Source organism: Acinonyx jubatus, chromosome A2 (assembly GCF_027475565.1).
Source record: "Acinonyx jubatus isolate Ajub_Pintada_27869175 chromosome A2, VMU_Ajub_asm_v1.0, whole genome shotgun sequence".
Taxonomy (NCBI): domain Eukaryota; kingdom Metazoa; phylum Chordata; class Mammalia; order Carnivora; family Felidae; genus Acinonyx; species Acinonyx jubatus.
The window spans coordinates 80,053,779-80,079,348 of NC_069383.1; the positions used below are offsets into that span (position 1 = coordinate 80,053,779).

The 25,570-nt window shown below is 37.6% G+C and overlaps 1 protein-coding gene across 1 annotated transcript in view; it reads left to right on the top strand.

Annotated features, from left to right (window-relative positions):
- The first annotated feature begins 497 nt into the window (after nt 1-497).
- Nucleotides 498-25,570, top strand: part of SEMA3E (semaphorin 3E) — a 237,766-nt gene continuing 212,693 nt past the window's right edge. Inside the window, exon 1 of the mRNA XM_027071773.2 lies at nt 498-1,228. Coding sequence (XP_026927574.2) covers nt 1,114-1,228 — 115 coding nt within the window. The 5' untranslated portion in view covers nt 498-1,113. The remainder of the gene's footprint in view (nt 1,229-25,570) is intronic.

A 25,570-nucleotide genomic window follows, 5' to 3' on the forward strand; every position in this document is an offset into this window, starting at 1 on the left:
AAAAAAAAAAGGTTTTGCTTTTAATAGGTTTGAAGAATTTGCCTAGGTAAAATAATTTGTTAGTAGTAACACATTAACAGATGAAACAATCACAGATGACATGTTTTTCAGGCTCTTGAAACATACAAGAAACATACAAGAGTTGAAAATACATTAGTAAGATGTAATCAATTAAAAAAAGCCATAAATGTGAAAAAAATACAATTTCAGCAGAAACTGAAGAAAAATCAATGTGGGTGCTGGATGGTGACACATCCATTATTTAAACTGAATCTGCGTGTGTTCAAGGGTTAATCTTGGTGAGCGAGCATTTAAAAGCCCTTCCTGAGGCTCCATCCTCTTCTGTTGTATGTACTTCAATAATCAGCCTATTATATCCCGTTCTCCCTCCTGATCCCCGCTCCCCATCAAAGCGCGGACTTGTCTCCTGCGCTGAGTGACGTGGGGCCAGTAATACTGGGAGGGCGGGTGGGAGCGGGGCACGTGGACCAGAAACACTTCCTAGAAACAGCTCAACCCTGCCTGAACTTTCCCTGTAAACACAGCTCGCTGACAGAACGCATCCCTGCTGGGTGGATCCTGCAACTCCTGGAGGGAATGGCACTTCTTGTTTTTAATTAGCAAGGTGAAAGGTGAATTAAAACTAGCTGTTTGGCAAGTCAGTGCAAGAGGCTGACTTCGGAGAGGCTTCAAGGAGCCAGAAGAGAAGAGCTCCACGGGGGGAAGGCAGTGCGTGTGCTCAGGGCTTTTTTTTTTTTTTTTTCTCAATGAACCGCTTGCAGAAGTGACCAAAAAAAAAAAAAACCCCACAGTTTCCTCCCGAGTCTACCCGCACAGTTACTGAAGAGAGCTCTGGACAGGACATGGCTCGAAAGACTCACTCCTTGGAATGTCCTCCTGCTCCCGGCTTATAAACAACTGTCCTCGGGGAAGAAAGGTCTTACATAGCCAAATACAGCCTGGCAAATGGCACTTTGGGACCGTGCTTTCTGATGACAACGCGTTCGATTTGTGACAAAGCCTCTCACGCGCTGCCCCTGGAGGGGAGTCCTAAGTAAAACTCAGACCCGCCTTCAAGTGCGGATCGGAGGGCTTGCCCGGTGAGCAGGCAGCATGGCATCGGCCGCGAACCTGGTCACCTGGCTCCTGTGGGGTTACTTACTGGAGCTTTGGACGGGAGGGCACACGGCAGATACCCCTCACCCCCGCCTACGTCTGTCACATAAAGGTAGGTCACCTTTTTAGATCCTTTTGTTAAAAAGAGAGAGAAAAAAATTAAAGTCCTTTAACCTAGATCTTTGGTCTTCACAGACCCTTAAAATGCAGCTGAAAAACATTATTGCCAAACTGACCTAAGACTCTAAGTGCCTCTGATTAGCATGTCATACTCACCGCATCTGAGAATAGTGCAAAATTGCATGCCAACTTGGAGATGTTATTTTTGTCTTGTAAATATTAGGTTTTATTAATGAGAAGTTCACTCACTAGCAGACACAACAGAAGAGGACAGGAAGCAGGTTGTAAATAGCCTGGAGGGGCTGAATCCAAGTTAGCAGTAGGTATTTGAATACCAATTTATGCATGATGGGAAACACGGATGTTGGAGAAGGGCTTCAGAGAGAGGTGCAGTATAGGTTTGGTGTTGTCCACAATGGGGATGAGAGGAGGAGGGGAAAATGAAATTCCTGAGAAGCAAAATGATTTCTTGCCCATGATGACAAAGTCATCACCGTGTAATTAAAATGACTAACGACTGATATAAATTAGCTTTTTAGTTGAACTGATTATTAGAATTTCTTTTATGTCTGGCAAAAAAAAATGTTCAGCGTTTATTAGCAATCCTTGTAAACTGATTTATATCGATTCAAGTATCAGGATACTATTCACTAGCATTGATTCTTTTTGTGTAAATTCATATTGCTTAACTGAAGATCCAGGAGAAAGTGCTTAAATATTTTATTCTGAGCTATGTCTTGTAAAGCAGCATTTGGTCATAAATAAATGATCAAAAGATAGCTTTTGCATCAGGACCAGTAAAAGCCAGTCATGAATAGATTTGGTGATTCTTCTGTAAACAAACAAACAAACAAACAGCAAACAAAACCCACACATTGAGAAAGTGACTGCTGACCCAAATGTAATTTGGAAAAAATTTTCTGCAACGAAGTATTTATTATCTGTCATTAGTCACTAAGACAGATAACAGTTGTAGTAACAACAATTACATAAGAACCACTTTTCCATTGTGTAAGATTTTAAATTGTCCCGGTTACAGAAACCTGTATTTTTAAAGTATAGGTGTAATCTTTACCAGAGGGAGAAACACAAAGGGAAGCCTCAAATTTAGATGTCATGACTGACCTTTTTTTTTTGTTTGTTTATTTTTATTGGACAGTCATCCACTGATTTGGACCATAGAAATTTCTCATTTTTAGACTAACAAGCTATGAATACTTTCTTCGTTTAAATAGTTTTCCTACTGTACTCCCCGGTAGATAACATGAGTTTAAGAGACACATGGACAGTGTATCTGTAAAGGATTTAAAATACAGTACCTAACATTAGCACAAATTATTTGAATTGGGAAGATGTATCATGGTGTGTATCAAAATGCATATTTCTAAGAAGCTTGATCGAATGTATCAAAATGTAAAAAATTTGATGTGATGAATTATGGACAAAGAAGGATGTCAGGAGAAGAATGTAATAAATGGGTTGTTTTTCTTGTGTAGCCAAGTGGATAAGCTGCCAGTTTTGGTGAGCCACTCTTCTAACTACACCTGGTATCAACCTTTTATACCTCATTATTAGGTACTTGTTTTCAGTAGTTCACTATCAGTATATTTTTGAAGCTATATCATATTAATATTTCATTAGAGAGTTTGTAATCTGGTCAAAGCATACCCAAACTCTCTAATGCAACTAAATGCTATGCATATTATTGTTTTCAGACTCACCTTGACTACATCTTTTTTTCCCCCCCACTACCTCTCTTAATCAGAGGAATCTGGAATGGATTTTTTGGGTTGTGTTAGATGATGTGTTAGATGATGTGGATGATGTGGACTCTAGACTGAAAAGTACCACAAAATTTCCCTTTGGTTTTTCTTAACCTTTTGATGTGATGGCACTAGCTGAAATGCACAATGTTGTGCTTTTCTACAGAGACGATATACAGTCACCTGAAAATAGACTGTTCTCACTTGTGCATGTTAGCCAGCAAAATCAGCTGAGAGGTCACCACGGAGATGCAACCAGAAGCAGCAAATGTAGACACTGCAGGTGACTCAGTGCAAGGGAAGGACTGCTGGAGCAGGAATATTTAGCCCCATCTACTCTTCACACTCTAAACAGCCCGTTTACTCTTTACACTCTGAAATTCAGTGGATGTCTTAGAGGTATCCAAAAACTAAGGGTGGGGCATTTCAGAGTATAATCTTTTGCTACCTTAAATGATACCAGAAATGCTACAATTTTACTAATGGATCAATTGATTGATACTGTAAGTGAGTACATGGTCCTTCAAAATATAAACAGTGCTGTATATAAATACTGTAACACCTCTGAACTGCCGCCTGACCCCCAGCAGATAAATCTCAAGGGCTCTCTAGAGGTGACCTACTGGATTATTCCAGGGATTCATTTCATAGCGGTGGTTTATGTTCTATGGGAGAAAGACAAATATTTTTCTTACCTCCTTCGTTATCAAGATGGCACCTGAGACCACAAGTCTCATGTCTCTTCCCCAAAAAGAGGTAGAAGTTGCAGCATCATATAAAAAGTTTGAGCTGAATTACATAAAATGCCAATGACTTTCCCTTTTCCTCTATCCTTCTCTATCTTTGGATGTGGCATGTCCTTAAACAGTGTTTAAGAGGAGGAGAGATCATTAGAGCTAAAAGGGGGAGAAGGCAGAGAGGGAGTGAGACAAGGTAGAAAATTGGTATCAGATATAGAGCATCTTCTTGCTGATTTCCCACTGCGCTCCACCTGCAGTGGGAAAATATTGAATTTCTCCCTGAGAAGCAAGCTTAGTGGATTAAGTGATGACACATTTACTCTTGTTGAGGCAATGCCTGTATCTTTAACGTGTAAGATAAATTGTGTTAACAAATAAAATTATAGCAAGTTGCTGTTCTGCTTTGTAAGACTTTTCAGTCAAGATCTGAGTTGAGATTAACGGTACCAGGCAAGTGTTTAAGTGTTTATGAATAGTTAAAAATCATGGCCAACTTTATAGCCAGTACTCTAAAGAGGATGATATTGGTGTGATTATTGCAAGTTTATAATATTCTACCCAAGGATTTCCTTGAAAAATAGCTCTGATTCTCATGACAGAAGTGAAGGAAAGAGAATAAAGGGAGAAGAGTCCTGCTAGGTGCAGCCTCTGCCCTCTGTTGATGTCTTTCTCTCCTTATCTCTCACCATCCTGCAATAATGGGGTTACAGGGAAGGCAAAAATAACCTTCTTGCTCATGGAGCTCAAAGAAGAAAAAACAAATGAGCAAAGCCCCATGTCAAAGAAGAAATCCCAACGTACATGGAAAACCCCAGAAATTCAGTCAAGGGAGCTTGGCAGATGGGGTAGTATTCAAAGACCCAATAAAGAGTGACACAGTCACAGAAGCCAAGGAGAATGGCTGTGTAATCAGAGGATGTTTGGTGAGGAGATACAGAAGTGAAGGCATAAATATGGCCGAAGATCATTCCTAGCAGATGTTGATGTTATAAATGTAGATTTGAGCATTGAATATATATCTATCCATATAAAAAAGTGGGATAAAGAGTGTTAGTCTATCTGTATTTCGATATTATAACCAATTAAGTACAGAGTTGTCATAGCTTCAGATGTAGAGTCAGAGGTCTCTCCTTCCACTTATACTAATGGTAACTGTCTGTGCCTCAGTCTCCTTAATTTGAAAATAGAGATGGTAATGGTGCTTTCGCTGTATATCTTACTGGGTTTTTGAGAGAATCAAATGGAACGACGAAACTGTGAAAGTACCTTATAACCTAAAAATTATTTTATCAATGTTTTGTGAAGACTGATATAAATGAAGGTTAGATGGAAACATGTCCCAAGGAGAAAAATCTTGGGGAATGGCATGAGTTTGGATATCAATAAATGCTAGGATGATGTTAACACAGAAGAAAGAAGAAGTTGGTCTTAATTAGCATAAAATATATGGTTTATCATGATAGGTTGCATTCACTCCAAATCCCGTCTTCCATACCTTTGATCTCTAGTTATAATAATTTAGAAGATGGTCGCATCTGTGCATTTTTACAGGATTCATGGCCAATAGTTTTGCTATTGGCGTGTATGTAGTATATCTATTTATTACACATATTCACCTCACACCACACCTTTCTGATTCTTTTTCTAACTTATGTGAAAGAAAATTGAGATAGAATTGTAGAAGAGCATAACAAAAATGAAATGTTTTAAATGATCATCCTGGAGGCTGTATTCATTTCATATCCAGAGCAAATACAAAAAAGAGGCAGTGGCTGAGCCAGTTTTTCCTGACCCAGCTCATAGTTTTGGTTTTTCAGCCAGTAACAAAGTATTATCAATAGTGACATTAGTCACATATCCCTGTGTGGTTAATAAATAAAAAGTGGTCATAAGGCATGATTCATGAAGAAAGTTGCTAAATAGGACCCAGGAGTAAATACAAACCTCGTGCCAGTTCTCCCGCAGGGAGAGTCGGTGAGAATTAAGTGGTAGATATATTAAGAAATAGTTTACGTGAAATTAAAAGTACTGGGTAAGATGAAAGGAATGACAGTATGTTTTGTTGAGTTTGGTTTACCCAGAATATATTTTCTGTAGGTGAAGTCTGTGTAAGGATTTTAGATGGTGCTATCCTTTGTAGTTTTGATATTTGTTATAGACAGATACTGCTCACATATCACAGAAATGCATATGGATATATTGAAGTCCCTGAATGAATATGAATTATTTACTTCTTACCTGGATATTGGGTGTTACATTGGTAAAGCCGTTGTGCTTTAATATAGAGATAGGGCGAAGGGAGGTCAGAGTTAGCATGAGCAGTAAATGGAATTTGTAAATGAACTGGGCCAATTTTGGACTGAAAAATAACATAGTTGAGTAAAATCATTTCTTAAGTCTTTATGAAGAGAGTGTCCTATATGTAATATAGAACTGATACTTGTTCTTGACTCTTAAATATATGCAGTGGGCATGTGGTCCCAATGGAATATTCTTTCAAAAATCTGTAGCCATATTGTCACTTTGCTGTCTATGTCAGAGTTGTCCTGTAGCCTCAGACTATTTCATAGAGAGGGTCTCTCTGGGATGAGATCAACTTGATGGCCACAGTTCTATTATGACAACATAATAAAGAACCAAACATCAAGTTGGTCATTGCTGGTGAAAGTTATTATTGTTAGCAATCTGCAGAGTCAGTTTTATTTCATCAAAGATATCTACTGGAATCATCATTGGGAGTTCTTAGTGGGAGAGCGTGCAAAGATTTACTCCTTTATCTTTGTGTGTAAAACTCTTCTGTGGCTTAGTAGAGGAATTTAGTCTGCAGGAATCCAGAAATGGCACTTTGCATGCATGCATGCCCCTTTATACATAGCCACTGCAGTGTTAAAGTGGTCTTCAAGTTCAGTCTCAGAGAATTTAAAACAAAACAAAAGTAAAATTATACCATTAAAACACTTTCCAAAAAGTGCACAGTGAAGATTTAGATTATTTTCTTAGTTTCAATATGCAGGGCTAAATGTTGGTAATAGTCTTTAGCCCAACATCTGACACTTAAGAATATTATATAAATTATACAAAGGATTATGGTTATTTTAATAATGATTTTTTCACAGCATGGTTTTAAATAACATTTGAAGCATAAGAGAAACTATCAATGTCATGAGTTATTTCTTGGACTTAAGCAAGCATTATTCTTTGTACTCATGATATGGATGACAGTGACAGGACTGGGTATTTTATAGGTTGGATTTTCTAGACTATGAATGAAAAGATATGTGAATACCACATTTGAACAAAGTGTTTTAGTCTCTGATATTGAGACAACACTTTCTGTCAAAGAATGTGCTGATTTCAAGAACAGAAAGTCTGAAGAACTAATAACTTGACTTCATATGGCCCTAGGGTTGGCCAAGGCAACTGATTACTCAAGAAATTTTCAGCCTTCTTTAGTTCTAATGCCTGGTTCATGGCATGCCCACCAAATGGCCCCATTGCCCTGGTAATCTTGCCTCCACAGCTAGTGTGGAAATGAAAAGGAGAAATCCATGATTTGCTTGATATCTGGGGCTTAGAAATGTATTTCTGCTTCTGTTCCTGGTAAGTAAACTCTCAGCCATTGTTGCTCTCTGTTTGAGGACTCAGCTTATGGCCTTGGCACAGTACACACAGAAGAGTGGTTTAGGCCCAGGTATTGCAAAACTGCCTCACATTGTATCTTCAGTGGCCTAAAATCTCTGTAGACTTTGAAGGAGGCATACCTAATATGAATCTTGCTTCTGGCTGTATGATCCCAAGTTACTTTCTTTTCTGACTATGAATTTCCTCATCTGTAAAATGGGGTAATGTGTAACTTGCAATATCCTGAAAGAATTACATGAGATCATGCAAATTAGCGCAGCAAATACTTTACTGTAGGAAGCTTTTCAGAGGTTATTCAATGAATCAGAGGTTCAGTGAGAATTAGCCTACCCTGGTTCCTTTTTTTTTTTTTAATTCTAAAAGCAATCATGAGTTAATTATTAACTTATAACTTAAAATAAGGGAGGATCCTTAATCACTAGAGTTTTTTACTTGCAAGCCAAGATTTTATTTCATGAAATCCAGCTCTTATAGGAGTAGATGACTAGAAGGAACAAGGGATTTTGGGGGTCTCTCGTGTTTGTAAGTCACTGTAGATGTATTTATTTTTTGATAGTATAAGGAATTAACTTATCCTTAATTAGGAAGTTGGAACTTCAAGGAAAAGGAAAGTTGCAACTTTTCTGATTGGTACCTTGGAGATAGCAGACCAAAGCCACAGCATAAACAAAAGTTACTAACAAAGGTTATTGTAGACCCAGCTTTGTAAAGCACATAGAACTAATATTACCAGGACCGAACCACACAGTCAAAAGTTAAACAAAACAGGGTCTTATAAACAGCTAACAGCCTAGCATGTATTGTTTGCTTTGAAAGTGAAAGAAAGCTTTCCATTCTGTCTTCCCTTGGACAAACAGGTAAGATAACTGGGCTGGGGCACTGCTCCTGACCTCTTAGTAGGTGTTCAATAGTGAGCATTGAGTGGGTATATAAATGAAACAAAACGATTTAGAGTCGTGTTTTGTAAAGGAGAGTCTGATGGAGGTTGGCATGAGGAACGCCAAGGAAACAAAGGAATCCTGAAGAACTGTTTATGGCTCCTTCGGTGAGGCATGCATTAGGAGCAAGGCTAGGGCTTTCTCTCCCCAGTCACCCCCAGGCCTCTCGGGGCTGCATTGTAGTGAAGCAACCAGGGCCTCCAGACATGTTAGCCATATTTGCTCATTTATAACCAAGCAGCAGCTCCTCCTTCTGTTTCTGCTTCTGCTTCTCCTTCTCCTTTTCCTCCTCTTCTTCCTCATCCTCTTCTTCCTCCCCCTTCTCCCACGTCTTCTTCTTTACTCTACTTTTTGCTGCATTTGTCTTTCCTGGGTGATCACCAGGCACCTCCCTTTTTTTCTCTTACCACTTCATTCTTTGATTACCCCCTGTGTTGCTATCACCACCCCTCTCTCCCTTTTTTCCTCCTCCTCTGCTTTTGTTCCAGGTAGATATTTTTATTTCACCCTCATCTTAGCCCAAAAGTAGAATGAAAACATATTTCTGGTGAATGGTGTATATTTATCTTCAATAGTTGTTTCATTTTTATTCTCTAATTTAATCAACAGAAGACGGGACCTTTGAATTAAACAACAAAGTTTAATTATACTCATTAGGCATTCAAAAGTTGGTGAAATTCATGACTTAGGAAATAAGTTACTTACTAGCCACCTGGACGACTCACCCTCTTTGTCTTGCCTGTGTTTCTTTTTTTTTCCTTCTTAACGTTTTTTATTTATTTTTTAGAGAGACAGAGACAGAGTGTGAGTGGGGGAGGGGCAGAGAGAGAGGAAGTCACAGAATCTGAAGCAGGCTCCAGGCTCTGAGCTGTCGGCACAGAGCCCGACGCGGGGCTCGAACTCACAGACCTTGATATCATGACCTGAGCCGAAGTCGGACGCTTAGCCGACAGAGCGACCCAGGCTCCCTGAGTCTCACCTGTGTTTCTAATGGACAGCTCATGCTGCCAGTTATGTAAAGGCTGTGGGGACTGGAGCAGGAAGGAATTAGGGTACCTGGAAGGAGGGACCATGCCCCGCCTCTATACCTTGGCTAGGCTTGGGTTAAATGTAAGTTAGGATATTCTTCATGTTAAGCCCATCTATTTCTAGGCCATTTCAGTTCATTTTCTCTGAGTTTTAAGTTTTAATTCATTGGAACCAGAATAAAAAGAGGGTTTTAGTCACAAGATAGAGCAAGGGGAGCAGCGTCCCTAAGAGTAAGTCTCAGTGGTGGGTTTAGGTAGCCAAACTAATTCCAGAACCAGAAGCAAAGCAGCAAAGCAGCAAAGAAAATGGGAATAAAAGAGGCAGAAAGTAGAGGGCAGCTAGGGACGCTGACCTTTTCCCCTCTGACCAATTCCCTTCCCGGAAATGATGGGAAATGAAGAGGGCTTTAAATTCAAAGCTCAAGATGCGCTATAGAACTAAAATCAAAGAGGAAATGTGCTGACAGCATTGCACATAGCTATTCATGCCTCCTGATGGCTTTTTTCCTAAGCCCGACTCCAAAAGTTTATTATGCATCATGTGATTCCTGAGATCCTTTCCAATTCTAAAATTCTAGGACTCTTTTCCTTCCCTTACTAGACCTCCCAGTGTGTAGAACTTCTCCAAAATACTTTAAAAATTCCTATTAGGAAACACTATGTTCTGGTGGAAAGAATAAGTAAGGACTCACAATTTTAAAATCCTGAGTCTGAATGTTTAGTACGTATATCCTATTTGACGCTGTGTTATTCTTGCCAAATCATTGAACTTCGAAGGGTTAGCTTCCTCACAAGTATAAAGGGACTGATGAACACTATCTATCTCATACAATATTGTAGAATACGTACATGTATCATGGAAACGTACATTTTGTTGTTGTGCCTTAAAATATTGTCTATTGAATTGTCTTTAAGCATTTTATGATTTTTGAGGGCAAGGAACATTTAATTTTTTTAATTTTTAAAAATATTTTTGATAGGACTCTTGTGAATAGAATAAAATGACTTACCAGATCATTCCTAAAGCCAGTAATTACAGGCTGGGTGTTGACCATCTAGGGGATAAAAACAAAACAAAACTTTTTATTATTGTCGTTGGCTTCCATGTTACGGTCAAAATGACAAAATCATAAAGGCTTCTTTAATTTTTTTGAAGAGATAGAGCTACTGCTAAAAAATTTGCGTGACAGAAGGCTTAGTTGAATTTCATTGCAGAGGAGATGAAGCTGCTTGGGATTTTCTTCTGTTCCTCTTCCAAGCTAGGATCCGGAGGAGATAGACACTGGGGTGCTATGAAAAGTGTCAGAGACTGGCAGCACCAGCTCTCCTGGGAGCTTCTTCATCAGTGATTCTGGCGCTTAGGAAGCTGTGTTTTAAGTCCTGCAGGTGACTTCATGCACACTGGAGCATGAGAAACACTGGGCTAAGTGTTTGGGATGATGCTCCAGGGGAGCCTCCCTTTTATGTTACCTTTTTCATTTTTTCCCCTTTAGGTCCATTGCCTACGTTCGGGGTGTTGTTTATTCAAATTTCCAAACCACACCCTTGATCCTAATAAATATACTTAAATTCCTGAGTGTCTATTATATACTATACCATTTTCTACCTATTATTTTTTTTTTTACTAGATGACATATGGGTAATAATTTAACATGTAAATGAAATCTGTTTTTAATGATTATTGATGGTGTAAATTAGGACACGTCATGCTATCACTGAGTTCAGATGAGAAAACCTCGAATATTGGTGGATTATGGAAAAGCAGTTTATAAGATTCCAGAACTCCTTCGTCTCTCAGTGAAATATTTTCTCGGACTAATGAAATTAGGTCCACTTCTTTTTTTTTTTTTTGTTGTTGTTGTTGTTGTTGTTGTTGTTGTTGTTGTTGTTATACATCCTGATCTTTTCCTTCAGGGACTCAGAAGCTTCTGTATCTTCTTAAGAAATATTTGTTTATTCAGTCATTCACTTATTCCATGACTGGTGAGCTTCTTCCATCTTTAGAGACTGATCATCATGCTAGGGATTTAAGAATAAAAAACACACAGGGCGCCTGGGTGGCTCAGTTAAGTGTCCGACTTCGGCTCAGGTCATAATCCCAGGAGTTCAAGCCCTGTGTCGGGCTCTGTGCTGACAGCTCACAGCCTGAAGTCTGCTTTGGATTGTGCGTCTCCTTCTCTCTCTGCCCCTCCCTGGCTTGTGCTCTATCTGTCTGTCTGTCTCTCTCTCTCTCAAAAATAACATTAAAATAATTAAAAATAAAAAGAATAATTAAAAAAAACAGTTTTGTAAGTGTGATGCATTTCCTGGATGGGATCCTGGAAACATTAAAAGTAAAACTTATTTTAGTTAATAATAATGGATCCATATTGGCTTATTAACTGTGACCAAGTACCATACTAATGTAAGGTGTTAATAATAGGGAAATTGGGTGTACCTTTATGAGGACTCCCTTCACTATCTTTACAACTTTCCTGTAAATCTAAAACTATTCTAAAGTAAGAAGTTTATTAAACACACACACACACACACACACACACACACACACACACACAGCACCTCTACTCAAACAGTATTCCTGTGAAGCTGTAAGGTCTAGTTGTAAGAAGAGACAAGTCGTGATAAAGCAGGATTTTTTTCTATACTTGAAGTTAACACAAAGAGCTTATGGAAGCATGGAGTTGGAAAGAAGAACCAGAGCACAGTCTTGGGGATGAGAAGTCTAGGCAAGAAGCATGGAGCAAATCATCCAGGTCCAATCCCATCTTGTCACCATTCCTGCCTCCCTCCGACTGCCATCCTACTGCATGTAATGCCCTGTGTCCTCCTACAAACACGGCTGCCCTTGAATATCTAAGTAACTGAATCCCACTGTGTTCATAGCTTTCCTACACACAATAGTATGACAAATGCTCTGTGTTCATGGTCAATCAAATCGCCCCCATTTCAATATGACTTTAAGTCATTCTCACTTTTCTTGTTTGAGTAATATGATTAATACAAATTCACAGGTAAATTTTGAAATTTTTGAAGGCAGGTTTATTGTTTTATTGTTTGGATCCTTAGAAGCTAATGTGGTTTATGTACTTGATAAATTTATTACGTCTGTTGCATTTAATGTATGAATGTAAGTGTTAGATTTATTCACTTTAATGTTACTAATCTGAATTCTTCAGCTGGATGCCACATCTAAATAGGTTCCTAATACAGGTGGCACAAAATGAGATGATAGGCCTCGCAGGAGGAGCATTCGAGAAGTCAAGAAAAACGAGAATAATTCTCTTCTATCCCTGCTCCAAAATGTTAGGTCCCACTTTGGCTTCAGGTCTTCTGTTACGAAAGCTTTGAAGAGAAATCCAGAACTGCTTTTAAATTATTCAGGAAATATCTGTATATTATTGGAAGGTACAGTTTAAGGCTTTGGCAGAGGTGGTTTGAATTCATCTGGGCCATTACATGATAGATGTCACATTTCAAGCACCTTTCCGTTTGCTTCAGTCATAATCTCCAGTGTCCAGTGTAGCAGCGGATTCATTTCTAGAGTGATGAACTATGAAGAGAGACAAAGAACTAAGGCATGAAATCAGCCACAAAGCAGAAAAAAGCAAGGCTATAAAAGGGTAGTAACTTATTCAACACCTTTGTTTCCAAAGAATATTCTAAATGAACAAAAGCAAGAACAGTTTTTTGTTTTTATCAGTTCATCTCTGTGGAAAGGAAGATTTATGAATATTTTGACTATGTTGCTTTTGGTTCGTGCATTTATTGCTCTAAAAGCATGGCTATAGGCAATAATGTAGTGAGAAGAATAAGCACTCTGTACAAGTTTTATAATTAAATTAGCTTATGCAAGTTATTTTCAATTTATTTCCCAGCCCAAGTTCATTGAGAAAGAACCAATGAAACATTTGCCTTAAGATTTTATCTTACAAAAATTGACAATATGTTTTGAAATCATTGTATACTTGAGTTGTTTTTTTTTAACACCATACTAATTACTCCAATATAATACATCTAATGTGAAAGCAGAAATTAATGGACATAAACAGAAAGGTTAAAAGTGAAGTTAATTCAGGAGAAAGCACACATTTTGTCACTGTCCCTTTCTACTATAAGGAGTAAATAAATATGGAAACAGGAAGCACCTGATTATCTTATTTTTAGAAGCCAAAGTCAAGTTGTCAAATAAATATATAGAAAATAGGATCATTTTGATCACTTTGAGCAAGGTAAAAGTAATATACTTTTAAAGTAAAATGTGTAAAATACAGAAAATAAAAGTGATTCCTTTTGAAATAGCTCTGTCATTATTGATGAAACTGATATAGCTATTTTTCTTTATCAAAAACAAAAGCAAAAACAGAAACAAAAAAAAAAGGAAGGGAAAAAGAAACTTCAAGTTCAACATTATCATGATGCATAAATGCTACACATATTTCCGGTCAGATGAGTGATTATGTGACAGATAACTTTACAATTGCTTGGAATGAGTACTAGAATATTGAGCTTGCTGACAATTTAAGGGTCTGCTTAAACTTGAGTTAACCATATGGTGTATTCTTAGAATAGCCATCCCACCCATGTTTAAAATTTAAATTAAACAGAAAAAAAAACCTTTTTCCAAAGTCAAATGTTACCATTTTAGTTGGTGTACTCAATTATCCATATAATTGCATCTTCTTATTCATAAGGGACAAGTTAATAGTTCTTTTTAATCTGTCTAGAATGAAGAAAGAAGAAAGAAGCTAGGACTATAAAATACTGGAATGGTATTACAAGCCACCCAAAAAATCAATTTTGTTACTACATTGTTACAATTATGAGAAGTTAATGTTTAAACTTCAACACATTAATATGCGTTGATTTTCTAGTAATTTCCCAAAGCAGAATTCCCTTGTAATATTTAGATAACCGTAGCAAGAAGAAAAATATTACAGTTAAGTTAATTATGCTTATAATTAAAAGAATATAATTATATCTTTGTCATTATATTTCTCAGAAATAAGATAAAAGTTATGTACTGGGCACTGCTTTTGACAGATTTTTTTGCCAAATGTTTTTTACTTGCTCCAAAATATGTATGCCCAAACTGAAGTCTGATGTATTTTAAGATTGTAGAAAAAAATTTTCATATCTGGAGGGGGAAAAAAAAAGAGAAGTCTCTAAGGCTTAAAATCAATAAAATTAGACAAGAATAGAAATGAAAGATTAGGAAATTAATAACAATGAGAAAGTCTACACACAAATAAGGCAGTAATCACTCAGAAACACATTAGATGCCTTTTAGCATATTGGTCTCAAGGGAGGTCAAATAAATAGAATACTAGGATTTTGTTGTAGGCAGTTGCGTTTTGGAATATATACTTATGCTCACTAGGCATTTGCATGCCTATATAAATGAACATATAATAATTAGGAATAGATTTTGTTTAGATTAGCATGCCATTTGTCCTATTAGTCTGCTCATAAATACCCACTGCCTCGTTGGAACAGATCTTGATGTTGCTTTGTTTTCCTGTGTCCAAAATGCTGTAATAGGAGGACATTTACCCACAATGTATCATTGGGAAGTTTTGCTGTTGTGGAATAAAACTCCTGCCAGCTAAGGCGCTTGCTGGAGGCAGCGCTGTGCCTGTAAATGCTTGTGGAATATTGCAATGTTGTTGCCTCCAGCATGGCGTTTCACTTCTAAGGTTCCCCCAGCCAGGCTCCAAGTTTCCATTCACACTGCTAGCCCCTGAAATTTCCCTTTGTCTTCACTGACTATTTTTTTCCTCCTAACAAATAGACCCAGCTGCTGCTGCAGCCGTTGCCCACACTCCCCCATACTGCTCTTGCTGAGGATGGCAGCCAGGGTAAGGAATAACAGCTGGGATTGGCTTACTTTGGCATCTAAATAATTTGGGGTGGGTCCATTCCTAACTTTATTATTTCATTTAATTTTATAATCTTTCCTGCTGCGGCAATTAAAAAAAAATAGGTAAACGATGTTTTTCCAAAACGTTGCCTTCATCTGGCTGTGACTCTGAGACCCGGCTGCTCCAGACAGATTGGTTGAAATGCACACTGTTATTTTTTCCACTCTGAAACACCGTTTGGAAAACAAACGTAACAGAAACAAATTTATTAATGTGATACCAGACACATAGCCCTTCTCTGACTCAAATCGATGGAAAATAAATAGCACCTATGTCACTGATTGCAATAAGGATTAAATGAAGGACCATCGGAATTCATTTAGAATAGTGCCCCATGCATAGTCAATGCTAAGTGTTTGATGGAAAGTAGAGGGAGAGAGGGAGAGGGAAAGAACAGTAGAGAGCCCTGGAAAGCAAGAGTGGAGCAAGAGAGAGGAGAGAGAAAATGGAGAGAAGATGAGGAGAAAGGGAGGAGAGGAGGGAGAATTTACTGGTGGAATATGAAAAATCAATAATTACGCTTATGCAGTTAAGACCCATGTGACATGCATAGAATTTCATATACCTATTCCAACCAAAATAAAAATAAATGATTAGAAGAAGACTGGAGTTTAAAAATACTTGTGGAATTTTACCCACATCAGAGTATTTTCTCTGCCGTGACATCCAGACAGGTAGTCAGATGAGCTTGTTATTTTGAATTTGTACATTTTCATGGAAAGGGAATTCGCTACCTGGTAAGGAAGTCCATTCCATTTTTTTTTTTAATTTTTATTTTTATTTTAAGTAATCTCTACATCCAGCATGGGGCTCAAACTCACGAGATCCAACTGAACCAGCCAGGCACAAGTCCATTCCACTTTTGAATATTCTAATGAGGAGAAAGCATTTGCATACCCAATCCAAATCTATATTACTGCATTTTCCACTTTTTTTTAAGTTAGAGAGTGCATGAGCAGGGGAGGGGCGGAGAGAGAGAATCCCAAGCAGGTGTCACCAGGAGCCTGATTCAGGGCTGGAACTCACAACTCTGAGATCATGACCTGGGCCGAAATCAGGAGTCGGACGCTTAACCAACTGAGCCACCCAAGAACCCCTGTATTTTTCACTTTTTGTTGTAGTTCTTTCCTCTCCTGCCGTAAGATTCTAGGTCATGGCAGATCTCCAAATGTTTAAAGAGAGTTATCATGCACTTTTGTGGTGTGGGGTGAACATTTCTCATGCCATGGTTATCCTGACTGTACTGTCAGGGTTCCGATCATCCTCCTCTTTGTTAATGTCCCCCCTCGAAACGGAGCACCACAATCAATACTCAAGAGACGCCTCCCTTGTTCACAGAATAGTGGTTATGCTAACTGGCGACTTTTATTTATTAAAGCCACCTGAGTGACAGTAGCTCATTTGGCACATAGGCCAACCTGTGGGTTTACGGAGAGATTGCTGTCAGGTTTTTCACATAGGCTCTAAGCCAATGCTTTCCTTTATTTCGCATGCGTGGTTTGTTTGTCGACGTTAAGGAAAACTCTCTCCCACTCTCTCTCATGTCGAATGTGAATCATAAGCACAATAACAGCATGTGGTGTCCTGGAGAAGGACATGAGCTCTGGAGTGAGACGTGCCCACATTCAAAGACCGTTTTCACTTGTGTTTAATTTTTCTTAACCTCAGTTTCCACATTTATTATCTGTAGGAAATTTAGCTAGTTAGAAATGATGACACTTATATTCAGTATAGAAATTTCTTTTAAAGTATTTTTAAAAATTTAAAATACACATTGTGTGGATTTCTCTACAATGTCAGTGTTTGGAAGAGGTTTAACACACATTTAAGACAATTTTTTTTAACATTCATTCACTTTTGAGGGACAGAGACAGAGTGTGAGCAGGAGAGGGGCAGAGAAAGGAGACACAGAGTCCGAAGCAGGCTCCAGGCTCTGAGCTGTCAGCACAGAGCCCGACGCGGGGCCCGAACCCATGAACTGTGAGATCATGACCTCAGCCGAAGTCAGAAGCTCAACCGACTGAGCCATCCAGGTAGCCCACATTTAAGACAATTTTTAAATTATAGCATATATAAACTAATATGCTTTTGGCTTTCGGGGAAGATGTCAACTAATAGATGTTATTGCTGGTTTTCTTCATAAACATTGTTAAGATAATTTATATAACTATAGTAAGGGAAAGGTTAACTTGAAATTCTTTAATATGGAGAAATAAAGTACAACCTTTCTTCACAGCTAAAATAGGAGACTTTTTAAATGTCTTAACAATTTTTATTTAAAAAGAATCTGGAATGGTCACCACGGCAGAATGGCAGAATTAAAATACCACCATAGCTGTGATTGCTTAATTTTGTAACTTTAATTTGCTGTCATTTTGTAGATTTGCCAGTCTCTCTGGGTATTTGTAGAAAGTACTGCAATTAAAAAAAAAAGAGGCATATGATTTTTCAGAATAATTTTTTCATTAACTCCTTGTAAGTCAATAGTAAGCTCTAGAAAAATTATTTCACTGGAGATTATATATGTTAAAAAGTATGTGTCATTAAAATGAAATTTTTAAAAATCTATTTTTTTAATCAAACTTATTTGTGGTGTCTGTTCTGTTCTTGTTATAGGATTAACTTCATCACATGTCCTTTTCCTATATTACTAGTTTATGAGCTACTCACACGTTTTTGGAATTTTGAATGTAGAGGAAGAATGAGTCTGAGAATAGTATTGAGTCAGGTGGTCACCAAGTCCAAAGAACACTACATATTCATTGTTTCTTAAATCAATTTATATCTTTCTGGTCCCACTAATGTATTTATGGTCCATCTGCTTTATTACAATAGCCTCCTAATATGTTACTGTCAATCCAATCTACTAGTCATACTGTAAGCAGAGTGATCATTAAAAATGCAAATCTTATTCATTCCCCCAAATAAATCTTTAATGGAAGAATATACATGGCTTTTAAGAGAGAATGCACCCTTCTTGACGTGGTACACTAGGCTTTTCGTGATTGAGCCCTGTTTACTTTTCTTTCTTGTGATAGATCTTTTTTGAGTTTCGATCTCCAGTGATTCTGAACTCCATGTCATTCTGGACACCTGTCAAGCCTTTTCTTGCCTCCAAGTCTTTGTGCATTGCTTCTGCTTCCACGAATGGCTTTCTCCTTTGTCTCCAATGTCCCTTCCTCGTCTGCTTACTCTTAACGACTGCTCATTTTTAGGACTCGATTTAGGCATGATATGCCTTTGCCAGTCTTCCATTAGCCTCCGGAGCACTCCATACATAGTTCATAAGTGATTTACATTGTCTATTTGTATATTAAGCTCTATAGGATAAACTAGTTGGGAATAGAGATCGTATTTTACTGAATACTATATCACAACTATATATCTTCATACCTAGCAAAGAGTAGGAAATCAGTAAATATATGGATGAATGTGTTGTGCTATGGCCAACTGGTCTTTTCTGGGTGTTCATTCTGTACAAGAAACACATGGGAAAAGCTACATTTCAGTGGCACAAAAGAATCTTTCTTTAACTTAGGGGAGCCATAAATAGCCTGTTCACAGATAATTCCAAAATTATTCATAAATATGTTACCCATAAAATTCATCATTTTTAGGTTGATATTATTTCTTCGGTGTTGTGAAAGAATACTTTTTAAGCACTACCCCGCTTTGTATAAATTCCAGATCAGCATCTTTGGTAACATCTAGTATATGAAACAGCCTTTTAAAAAGCCCATCAAACAGTGATTTACAATTTCCTCCTTCATAAAATCACTTAGTTACCAATGTATCCAAATTATAAATTCTAGTAAAGGAAGTGGAATTTCTTTATACTCTGTGACACAGTTATGGAAAAATATTTGGTGGGGTTACTTTCATTCCTTTATACTTAACCTTTGTAAGGCATTTATTAGCCCTCATATGTGAAAATGGAAATTGGTCATTCTCAAAGGAGGATTATATAAAAATACTACTGCAAAATGAGGATTGTATAGGAACATAAAACATTAAAAATAAAAGTTAATGCTGGAAAGGAAATAGTTGCCCACAAAACTACTAAAAATGACGCTAAGATTTTTTTAGACTTTGTCTATGCTATTTAAAGTAAGAATTCCTTATATGTAAGTGATGAATTACTACATCCTACTCCTGAAACCAATATCATGCTATATGTTAACTAACTAAAATTAACAAAATAAAATAATAATTCTTAACATATATTTTAGAATTTTAACCCACTTAATTGTTAAATGAAGAAAGAGTATGAATTGGAATATTTGAAGAATGTTTCCTGGCAGATGTGGGATCTTATGTGGAACTTGAAGGCTGGGTAGGAGTTCATTAAAGGGAAAACAAAAACATGGGCATTGCAGGCTGATGCAAAAAGGCAAGACTGATGGAGGTTGTAGTGAAATTTAGGAGAAAGCCAAACTTTCAACAAAAGAGCAGTAAATAGCATTGAGTAAGTATATCCGGGCCAGTTTGCTAGGCATGTTCTTTTTATTAAAAGTCACTAAAGTATGGCAAATTATGATTTTTGTAAAAGTAAACATTCAAATGTAATTCCTTTTCCTATTCTGCAAAATAGCCCATCTCAGAACTAGTTATCTCCAAAATGAGAGAGACAATGAAATTCTATTTGCTCTAGAATGTACTTGGACCAAAAAAGTAGAAAAATGCAAAAGAAAAGATCTGTTTTTTGGAAAAGTCGTCATAACATGACTGATAATTTCCCTAACTACCTAGATCATGCTTTCTAATAATCCAGACATTTCTCTTTTGCTTATCATGATGCCATTGTTCAAAATACTATTTTATTTGCAGTCTGTATACTACACTTGTCAAAAGATTAAGACAATAGACTCACATGTAATTCACAGCAGCTATTTACCCCCAACTGAATGTCATTATTGAAATCACAAAAACAGATTTGGAAGGGACCCTGATAGGTTATCTCATTCACTCATGGTCTAATCTCTTCAAGGGCATAGATGGAACCTGCCACAACACAAGTACTTACTTAAGACATGTTTTTCTTTTCCTTTCTTAATCAACCTAAGCCATTTTACTCTAGCTAGGCAGGATTGTTTAAAACCTTTTCTGATGAAAAAATTCCATTTAATAAACAAAGCTTTCAGGAGAGAGATTGCACAACAGCTCTTAGTATTTAGGAAAGCTTAGTGCTCAGAAAGCTTACTGAAAACAAATTCTTTATTATATCTAAGGTAGCTCACCCATGCATCTTCCATTTAAGACCATTCTCTCTAATGTTGTATGGTTCACTTAAAACAGTAAAATTGCTTTATAGTTACTATAATCTGCCTTCTGGTGGGAAGGTGTGGGTGTATGTGTGTAAACCTCTCTCTTCTAGTGGTAAAAACAATGATGGAGATGTATAAAGTATGGTATTATTAGTGTTAGTCTTCTTATGACCTTAGAAGTGTTATGTAGTTTTAACCTATAAATTGCCTTTTCTTAAAGATACAAATACTCTCACCCTGCCAGCTTCTAGAAGCCCCTCCATTCATCCATGGTTGCCTACACTGTGGTACAACCCATCTGAGCCCCCCCACCTTTTTTTTTTAACCTCTGGGCCATAATCCAAGCTCTTAAATTTTTGCTACATTTTTCTTATCATCGTTATTTTATTCTGTCTCCAGGTCCCTCATTGCCACACTATCTGTTAACTAGGGTGTATAAAAACAATCTGATGCGAATTGAATGCTATGTACAACATAAAGTGTACAAACATTTTAGAACAGTTTAGAGGAATCAAATCTCAAACTAAGGATAACAGTGATGGTAATTTCAGTAGATAAAAAGTAGACAGGTGCCACAGAAATTCTTCCAAAAGTTCTGGGCACAGAGAAAGTGCTCAATTAAAATTAGCTGCTATTATTAGCTAGGGTGAAAGTGGCAGTGATGGTAGTGTCTAAATACGTCACATCAGGATCTGTATCTTATTCGCTTTTCTCTTCTGCAGGGAATATAGTGCTTTGTTCTGTTCACTGATCAGTTCAATACATATATGCCTACATATATTCAATTAGTTCTATTCTTGAAGAACAATAGGTAGGAAGCTATTTAAGCCTTTAAATTGTTGTGAAGTCCTATTTGAACTGTTTATTAATCTTTTAATTCTTCATCAGGTACAAGATAGAATTGCACATCCATCCCTCCCTCCCCTTGGAAATTAGCATGGCTTTGTGACTCGCTCTGGCCAATTAAATGAGGTCAGAATTGACAATTGCCAGTGCTGTGCAGAAACTGCAATCTGTGAGACCGAGAGTGTGATTTATCACATTTCCTTTGCTTGCCTCAGCAGTCACAAATGCACTTGCCAAGATGGGGCCTCTGTTACCTGGGTCTCAGACTTATTTGCTAAGCCGGGTCCCACTTGAAAACTTGCCTTGGATGTGTAAACTGAGTTTGAGATTTCCAGCATTGTTTTTTTTGTTGTTGTTGTTGTTGTTGTTTTTTATTGCGGAACAGCCTGCCCTTTCTTGACTGACAATTGGCAACACATTTATTTGTGAAGAAAACATTTTTGCTCCTAGACATGACTAAGCAAACTATTTTCTCCACACGCACATAAATTACCTTCAGGTGTCACTCCGCATAACTGATTGTGCCAGGCCAACTTTCTCGACACTAAATGTGGTGAAATTCTTTCCTTACAAGGAAGAAACACAGCAGCTGTTGTATTTGAACGGTAAACTGCTTCTGGCTGGCTGTCCACAGTGCTGAATTGGAAGTAAGATCTATAGCTGTTTATCTCCCAAATTTTTAGCACTTTGGCGCAATGTGAGGAGCTCGGCTTACCTGTGTCATTGTATCTGACCCTCTTTAGCCTCCCATCTTTACAAGGCAAAGTATAGAATGCAGTGACTTGCGACAGGTACAGCTTTTGAATAATCATTTGGGATTATCCGGGCCAACAGAGCAACTCTTAGTGATAACAAGAAAGACGCAAAGGTGAAGAAAGTAATCCTCCTTTTCATTCTCCTACCCCACATATTTGGTTCTTCACTGAGAGATTCAACAAGATTTCTGGAATTCTTCTCTGTCTGCTTTTATATGTGAATTTTATTTTTTATGTTAAATGCTTTAAAAGATATTTCATCTTTAGAAGTCATTTTGGGTGTACTTTTTTCAGTAAATGATTATGAAGAAAATTACATTGCTTATTCTCTAGTGGGAAGGAGTAAGAAATTAAGATGAAATGTGTAGTTATAGTGGGAACTAAGAGATATGTGAAAAAAATGTTGTTTGGAAAGAACTGCCTTTTAAATTTTGTTTGTACCACCCTTGAGAATACCATTCTTGAGTTTATCCTTAAGTTTTCACATTAGTTTACCATCTTCGTATTTAAAAATTTTTTACATTATGACAAAAATGGAAATGTGGATGGTAAAATACAAAAGAATATCAAATGCAGAAAAAAACCCCAATAATCTTAATTCAACAGCTTTGTTAATTATATTAACATGAGATACTCTTAGGCCTGACTTCTTGTGCTCAGAGTAAGCCTGTTTTTCTATGTAAATGATAAATAGAGCTCCTTGTTAGTTCAATTTTAGATGAAATGAGTAAAGACAGAGTATTTTCTGAAAACAGTAGTCATTTCATATTGTTTTGTGGTTTACAGCTCTCTGTTAAAAACAGCATGATATTGTGAGGCTTACTTTAAACAGTCATGCAGCCTGATTCACAAAGGAGAATTGATAATTCCTTCCCATGTTTTTTATTTCTGTGTCTCTTAGATTTAATTCTGTTTGTTATTTACCTATTGATGGGAGGATGGTGAGAGGGGCAGGGTAGGTTAAATGGATTTATTGAGACACTAAAAGGCAGTTTCCTTTACTTTCAGGTTGTAGGATAGTTATGATGTTAGGGTGCTTCTTCCAATGTGAATAAAAGTTACTGTTTTCTTTTAAATTTTTTTTTAACATTTATTTTTGAGACAAAGAGAGACAGAGCATGAATGGGGGAGGGTCAGAGAGAGAGGGAGACACAGAATCTGAAACAGGCTCCAGGATCTGAGCTGTTAGCACAGAGCCCAACGTGGGGCTCGAACTCACGAGCCTTGAGATCATGACCCGAGTCAAAGTTGGGCGCTCAACTGCCTGAGCCACCCAGGTGCCCCAAGTTACTGTTTTTAAGTATCTACTATGTGCTTGATGATGTAGATGCACCATCTTTCAATTATTTTTATATTATTATTCATATTTCATGCACAAGCTAAAAGAGGCTCAATTATTTAAATGCCTTGTCCACGTAAATCCATGTAGCTGTTAAGTGACAAAACTGGATTCAAACCAGTGTCTGTCTGTTCTTTCTGATAGAACAGGCTGAGTTATGGGTATAGTTTTGAAAGACTCTTTCCGCTTAGGATATCAAACTGTCTTTCCCAATGGTACGTAGATTAGTCTTCATTGTATTTTTCTACACGAAATATTAACTTTTATAATACTTATGTTGTAAGTTGGACCTATCTTGTTGAAGCTTTACTATATAAACTCTAATAACATGGCTTCCAAAGGGCTTGTTCTTCCCAGAAATAGACATTTATGTGTTTTTCCTCATCCCTCGTGACAGTGGAACACTCTGAGTCCAGAGGTAAAATTAGGCAAGGTAGGCTTACACTGCACACATACAATTATCAAAATATACTCTCAGCATTAGGAAGGCACTGGGGACTGGGCAGTTACTTTGGTTGCTTATTTTTCTCATCAGTTGAAAACACAGTCATATTTGGGCTGCGTGACCTTGGGTATTTTGCTGGCTAAGATTCACTTCTCCGTTTGTAAAATACACCCATCTCCTGCTGAGGATTACTTTCTGCATTCATTTGAATATTATATTTAAACTTTAGATCACAGTGCCTGTCATAGTAAGACCTTGAAATTATAAGTATTTACTGAAAACATGAGAAAACACATGAAGAAAGAATTATGTCATCACTGTGCTTTAGCTCTGGGGAAAATGCGTGTGTGTGTGTGTGTGTGTGTGTGTGTGTGTATCCGTTAGTAGTGAGTGATAATCTGAATATAACTAAATAAAGCAGATGAAACAGGTTAAGGATAGAATGTATTAGGGGTTCCTTTTTACAGAGGGTGGCCAGAGAGAGTGTCTCTGATCAGGTGATATTAGAGACCTAAAGGAATATGGGAACCTGGGAGGAAACATTATGGACAGAGATATTGGCAAATACAGAAGCATTGAAGCTGAAGCATCATCTGTCCATTCTAACAGTGAAGGGAGCAAGAGAAATAGTGAGAGATGAAATCAGTGAGGTACCGTGGAGAACTGATCTGTTGGCCTTGTCTGCCATACTAAAGAGTGGATTTAGGCTGTATGAATGGGAAACCATTGGGGAGTTTTGAATTAAAAGTGGTTTGGTCTGACTTTCACGTTGAAGAGGTCACACCAACTGCTGGTTAAGCAATGATAGATTTTAGGTTTGAACCAGAAAAACCAATTCAGAGGCTATTTTGATAGTTCAGGTAAGAGAATTTGGTAGCATGGGTGAGCATGGTGTTGATGGAGGCAGAAAGGAAAGATATTATGAATATTAAAGGTAGAGCGATATAATTTGCTGATAGATGGTATCAGGTTATAAGGGTACAGAGAAGCCAAGGATGATTCCAAGGGTTTTGTCCTGAACAACTGGAACAGTATAGTAACCACTTCCATGGGGAAGGTTGCAGGAGAGGCAACTGCGGCAATGCAGAGAAATTATGTGGACCGCTGGATGGAGGCCGAGGTCAAGGAGAATGATGGTTATCATTCATCATGTGGATCATTCATCATCACACTATGAATGATCATTCATCATCCACACTATGATTGCCTGGTGATGAAATGATCTGGCAAGAAGAGACAATTGATGATGCAAAAGTGGGACTGAAGTCCTCTAGGATTGACTGAAGCAGAGCAGAGGCCGGGCTGCCACAGAAATGAACAGGGATGACTGAGTATAGGAGGACTGACACAGGTGGTCAACAAAACTGATGGTGGGTGGGAGACCTTGGAATTTCTCTCTTGATAATTTCTAGTTTCTTAGATTATTTATTTATTTATTTATTTATTTATTTATTTATTTATTTATTTATCTATCTAGCTATCTATCTATGAGAGAGTGCAGGTGTGGGTCTGTGCTGGGGAGAGGCAGAGAGAGGGAGAGAGAGGATCCCAAGCAGGCTATGCACTATCAGAGTAGAGCCTGACACAGGGCTTGAACTCAGGAACCGTGAGATCATGACGTGAGCCGAAATGAAGAGTCAGATGCTTAACCAACTG